Source organism: Lindgomyces ingoldianus (assembly GCF_010093535.1).
Source record: "Lindgomyces ingoldianus strain ATCC 200398 unplaced genomic scaffold BDR25scaffold_14, whole genome shotgun sequence".
NCBI lineage: Eukaryota > Fungi > Ascomycota > Dothideomycetes > Pleosporales > Lindgomycetaceae > Lindgomyces > Lindgomyces ingoldianus.
The window spans coordinates 459,091-465,106 of NW_022985175.1; the positions used below are offsets into that span (position 1 = coordinate 459,091).

Sequence of the window (6,016 nt, forward strand, 5' to 3'; positions counted from 1 at the left end):
TGGTGAGATATTGGACTCTGATGTCTAGGGGCCTTGTGGAGTACTTAGGGAGTGTGGAGGTCGTTTAGGGGAATGTTTGGCTAGTATCAATCAACCCAGTGCTGCGCTGAACAGTCAGCTCAGGCGTAAGGCACTAGACAAAATGTCTCAACCGAGTGACTCTCTGCTATAGCTAGGAGGTAGGATATGGTAAAGGAGTTGGATCACAGCATGCACACGCAAGTCAAACGCCCTCGAGCCTGTCGAGGTAACGCACTGGCTGTTTCCGCCAATGGCCGCCGGACGGACCCATCTGTCCTCGGCTTCTTCCTTCAAACTAAAACATTCCAGAAACAAAAATGCGTTTCACAACCCCTTTAACAAAGGCTGAGCGGTGCCTCAGAGGCGATAGCGAAGCTGCAGATTTCTCCTTCCCTACTGTTCCTCCCTAATTTGGATTGATATCCTGTTACCTCGCGGCCTAATTTCCCGTTGATTACTTCTAAACTACAGATGATAGCAAATTAGATCCTAAAGGTAGATTGATCCCAGAAAAAAAATGCGATTCTGATATCGCATATCCTCTACAAGATGTACTATCAGCGTTATCCTTCCCGCACTCTATTGTGATCGAGAGTCCTCATACCATTTGGTAGATGAAACCGGACAGCTCGAGTTGCGTTGGGAATATAATGCGAAGCAGGAAACCCTATTCTTAAAAACATATCTACTGGAGTAGAGAGCGTAACGAAGACGCGTCTCCACATTGATGGTACCCTGTAACACGTAAGCTTATCGTTGTTATTTATGGAAGCGAGAAGAGAGGTTCTGGGTTCACTGTTATAAATATCTGTCTCGAAGTTTCGGAGCTAGGTTTTGCTGCCTTCTGTTACAGACGAAAGCAGGTAGGAGGAATACATTCAGCAATTGCCTGCATAGGCGATCAAGAAAGAATCGATAGGCAAGAAGGAATTAGCAATCTTGTCATCTGCGGCTGAATGGATTTCTATCGCATCTAATGACGGTCACTGCACGACAGAGGATCTTCAGAACACACCTCAGGTTCTGGAGGCCTCTAGCAGACGGGATCAATATATGTCGCTTTCTCCCAGAAGCATCACATGTTCGAGCCTGCCTCTTTGAACGATATACGTTGCTAACATCAACCTGAAGCTATAAGTCTTGTGTATTTAGAGTGGCCAAGGCTCGTGACAAACGTGATCGAGACCTTCAGCACACGTCAAAACTAAAAAGCAACACTCTTTGCGTCTCGCAGTGTATCTCCAATAGCTCCTCCACGTTCTCGCACATCTGCTTGATGCCGTAGTCATGCCATTCCTACCATCCCTACGGCTTGCTCACTTTTAGTTTTGTTCCATGTGGGGTAGGCACGCTGGAAAATAGCGCACTGTTCCAAAGCTGCTGAAGCTACATCCTCTTCGGGGACTCCAGCGATTCCGATTCCAGAGCCAGTTACATGGAGCCGCGTTCATCGAGAGAGCGCGCCTGTAAACGAGCGAGAGTGAAACTCTCATTGCTTTCTCTGGAGATCGCGTAAGATAAAGCAAGGGCTATTACATTGGCCGACGGCATGGGCGATGAGCCGGCTATATCAAGGTGGTATGCATGTACGATCGCTTCGGGAGAGGCGACAGCGGAGGGAAGTCGTGGCGCCTTCGACCTGACTGCATTCAATGTCGACGGTGGTGCCGGTGCACCAAGCGACTGGACGACTGGTGGCACATGAGTAGGCGCATATGAACAAATCTCTGCTGCAAGAGTAAGTTTGGTGGTCTTGACTGAAGGCTGGTAGTGTTGTTTAGGCTCTGGGGAAAGTCTGCAACTGAAGCGTGGGTGGGAGATGGCAAGGTGCGGGTGCATGTTTGCGAGAATACAGCCTTGAGAACATTAATGGGGAATTGCGGCGGAGGTTGTGTGACGGGCGAGTTCATCCTTGCAGTGTCGAACTGAGCTGATTGATGTCTGATCACGTACATTGCGCAGAAAGTCAGTTCTCTGGGTGAATTGAGGCACGATTCGCCCTGGTGCGAGACACGAGAGGGCAACGCTAATTGCAGGCTGAGTGCTGAGGTGCATAAGGTGTAGAAGGGAGGATTGTAATCTGTGAGATGTCAGCGAGATGTGTTGCCGTGAGTTCGTGGGGGTAATGTTTAGAGTAAGGGGGAAGAGGGTGACACATGACCATGTCTTGCCACTATCACACCAGGATGGTCTTCGACAACGAGGTCACCATCGACATCATTCCCCCTGACTTCTCTCGATTGCCTTCTAGAACAGTAGTTGTTTATTAGATTTGCATAAGTGGTCAAATTAATGCATGATATTAGCCGCACAGAGCCTTTGGTATAACTAGAATACTCGAGGCTGAATCAGATGAAGACTGCAGAGGATTCACGCCAACGTGTTACAAACAGATGGGTGGTATTCAGGGAACCCATTCACATTTCAGCTTTGTGCTTCTCTATCGTTATAGAGATTCTGCACCCACCGCTAGCTATAGTTTTCCATGTCTAGGTATGGGCTGTTCTCAGAAACCCCTGTTCCAAGGCATCGGCATGCCTGAACCCACCCATCAGTTCCTGACGCAGCTTTCACATCTCTCCGGAAACGATCTCTCCACAGAATATGTCGTTGTTGCTGTCGTTAGAATATCTTAGTCCGTCCATCTGGCTACAACTCCTCCATGTTTTCGTCTGTTAAGTCCAACGGCGGAAAGTCGCCTACCTCACATCGCTCAGGGCGAACAAAGGTGCCGTAGTTGTTCCCACATGTGAAGTATTTCTTACCCTTCACCGACCCGTCATTTTTACCCGTGGGCTCGTCGAGAGTGATACCGATCCACGAACCCAGACCGGGGATCTCAGGAACGGGACCGATATAGGAGATCGTACCTCGGCGCGCATCAGACTCAGGAAGGAGGCGAACGCGGGACGATAAAGTTAGACCTTGCACTCAAAGTTAGCCAACCATCTAAAAGGCCTACTTTAAAAAGCTAAGATGATAAGGTAAAGGTTGAGGAGGAGGGAGTAGTATGGAAAAGGATTTCGGCGTGGGAAAACAAGATGCGGGAAAGGGAAGGAGGAAGGGACTGTGAGATGAGCAGGAGTGGCCAACTGCAGTGCAACTGAAGCTGCAAAAGAGATGACCAAGTCAGAAGCAAGTCAATCCAACACCAGTTTGGGTAACCCGCCACGCGTGGCAGATGTCAGTCTTGATAGTGAGGCTGAGATTCACTCGTGCTAGACGGGGAGGGGCCGGCGATGTAGATTGCAGGAGATGCTCAAGATTCCCTCACAACAAGGGAATGATGTGCAGCATGGTGTCACTGACGATCCGCTGGCTTCAGCGGGCCCGCGAAGGCCCAGCTCAATGGCGGCCAACGCGGACCGTCCCCGAATACATTTGCGACCACGACGATGAAGTGGTCAAAAGGGTGCTCGTGCATCGGGATTTAGTCCCTTTTGGTAGTTGTGGTAATTGACGCTGGCGGCTGTCGCCTTGACCTGCAATATATTGAATCTCCTCGAGCTGAAATGGCATGATAAGAGCCAAAGCGAAACTGTGAGGCTGGTGGCAATAGCTCAGAACAGTAGTGAGGTTCGGCGAGAGCTGCACCGGGCAGAGAGGCTGTTTCCGGGGGTATGGATGGCGGAGCGTGATCGCCAAAGCATCCCTATGGATTGGGTGTATGATTGCCGAGTGGCAACAGTGCGAGGTGTGACGGTGCCTGTCAGAGCGCCGTCCAGCTCATGTTCAAAGGTACTCGACGCCATCTACTCGACGCCGTTACAATTTGCTCGGCTTGGCCAAGGCGCATCTGCAGCTGGCCCGAAACGGCAGCGAGCCATGACAAAGCCGGTAGGAGGAGAGTCCTCGCCGTATGATTGTTCTTTTCCAGTCATCCTGTGAGAAATTACCTCGTTTGTGACAAATTGCAGGATGAGACGCTGCGAATCCTTTCCTCGCGATCCATGGAGCTGTGAGCAACAATTGAACGAAAGCAAATAATATGCAAGCGTCCGTTTTGGGAAGTTTTTGAAGCATCGCCGTTGGGGACCGCTCTCTACTAACCACATCTCGCGAAGGGAATACGAGCATCTCCTGCAATGATTCTGTGCGATTGCATGTGCTCTATGACTTGCTTCTGCTGGTCTGGAAGCTCGCCACAACGCGTGGCGTTCAAAAGAGGCATGGTCAGCTGATGGCTCTGGACTTACCCCTCTCTTCAATCTCGCGTTCTATCGCCCGTATCTTCTGCTCTTCGATGCTCGGTGCGTTTGGATCGAAACGACCAAGTTTTTGCGCTTTCTTCCATGCGAGCACGCTGTCTGTCCGCGTCTCATACTCTGTGCTTGGCATGGTATACTTGGGCACAGATGACAGATCGGTGAAGTCTGTGCGAGCGGAAGGCGGGCGGGTGTCTACGACCTAGCAGCAGGAACGATCAGTACGGAATCATGCACGATGACGGTCTTCGCCGCTGGTGAAGTGTTGGGGAGGCCTTCACCGGCCGAAAATGGGCTAATATGCAGGGGATTCCAAAAGCGGAATAACATGATGTTAATGCGAGGCTGGCGGACCAAAAAGCAACGCAGCAAAACAGACAAAAAAGCATGAAGAGGTGAAGAAGAGAGGGGAACACGGTGGGATTGAGGGGTCCTGGGATCTGGCAGCACGATCTGATAACGGTGGCAAAGCAGCGGCTGCGCTCCCAGCACGGCGGTGCCCGCCAAGCCCTGTCAGGGTGGAATCCACCAACGCCCATGACAAAGCTGGAAAAGGCTGACGAGGGCGTTGTGGGGCATCAGCTCTGCAAGTCTGCTGCAGACCGGGGTAGGGAGCCTCGAGAAACAGGCTTGGCCCAGCGACGGAAGAGAAAAAAGCAACATGAGCAGCGTAATGAAAATGTCATGACTGTACGTGCGGCCTCTGGCAGGGGCCGCCCGCCAACATCCAAAACAGCAAAATGTGGCAGTAGGCAATACGACAACAAACCTTGGGCCTCTCAAGGACAAGGCTGCCATGGTCGGGGGGCTCCAGAGGGCGCCAGAGAGGGCGAGAAGGAGAAGTGAACTCACAGTGATTTCCGCATAGGGCTGCAACGGGAATGAGGACAGCTGTGTCTGCTCCTCGTCGGCGGCTGTGACCGCAATGCCATCTTGGGAGCCGACTCGCAGCGTTAGCTGTTGGCACGAGGCGGGGATGCCCGTAATAGGTTCAAGGCGCGACTTGAGGTGCGCTATGCTCCACGAAGGAGTAATCCGGCGCTCCGAGGACGAGTTGTGTGAGCTGATGAGAAGGGGCACGTCGGCTGTGGCCTGGAGAGACATTCTGGCACCGGTGTCAAGCAACAGGTTCGGACTCTGCCCAAGTGTTCGAGACTAGTGAGAGAGAGCGGGATTGAGGGCAAAAGGAAGGTAGAAGGGACAGGTGGATGTGGACGGAACAGTTGATGCGCCAATCCAGGGTTCGAAGGCAGGCCCTGGGAGCAGATGCAGAAGTGACGACGCCAACAAGGTCGAAGGGGTCTGGCAGTGGTGACTTGTCAAGCGTCCTCTGCTGGCCAGTACGAGGCCGATACGGACGGACGCGGTGGTGTTGGGGAGAACCAGTCGCTTAAACACGGCGGAGAATTTCCAGCACAGGTGGGGAGCACGAAAACGGCCGAGAAAAGCAGCTTAAACGAACGCGCAGCCTCCGCCAAGCTAACCCCAAGTGTTGATCACAGTGAATGTCTGAGAACAGAGGCTGCACCTAGGCAGTCTGCAACGCTGCAACCCCCCACGCCGCCAGTCGAGCAGCGTTCGTCCACCACTCTCCACCGGCGTGTCCCTTCTCCCAGCTTGGGCTGCGTTTCGACTGGGACGTCGGGTTCTGTAGGCGACGCTGGCAGCCAGTTGCTTTTCTCTCGCCCACGCGCTCAAGCTCACACAAGCCTACCGTGTCGTCGGCCAAGCCCGGTGATATTACACCCTAATGCCCATGGTGCCCCTTCAATGTTCTCATGCTCGGCACA

The 6,016-nt window shown here is 52.5% G+C and overlaps 1 protein-coding gene across 1 annotated transcript; it reads right to left on the reverse strand.

Annotated features, from left to right (window-relative positions):
• Nucleotides 1-2,437: 2,437 nt before the first annotated feature.
• Nucleotides 2,438-5,625, reverse strand: BDR25DRAFT_303348 (uncharacterized protein). The gene is made up of 3 exons (XM_033689993.1): nucleotides 5,079-5,625; nucleotides 4,218-4,428; nucleotides 2,438-2,945 (listed from the first exon to the last, which is right to left on the reverse strand). Exons 1-3 carry the CDS (start codon nucleotides 5,328-5,330, stop codon nucleotides 2,671-2,673), a joined length of 738 nt encoding a protein of 245 aa, XP_033548130.1. The 5' UTR covers nucleotides 5,331-5,625; the 3' UTR covers nucleotides 2,438-2,670.
• Nucleotides 5,626-6,016: the final 391 nt, after the last annotated feature.

Excerpts from the sequence above, each read along its gene's own strand:
- BDR25DRAFT_303348 (XM_033689993.1), bottom strand. The coding sequence starts at position 5,330 with ATGTCTCTCCAGGCCACAGCCGACGTGCCCCTTCTCATCAGCTCACAC. Across the intron at positions 4,429-5,078 it reads AGCCCTATGCGGAAATCACT|GTCGTAGACACCCGCCCGCC; the intron begins GTGAGTTCACTT and ends TCCTGCTGCTAG. Across the intron at positions 2,946-4,217 it reads ACGCGAGATTGAAGAGAGGG|GTCTAACTTTATCGTCCCGC; the intron begins GTAAGTCCAGAG and ends TTTGAGTGCAAG.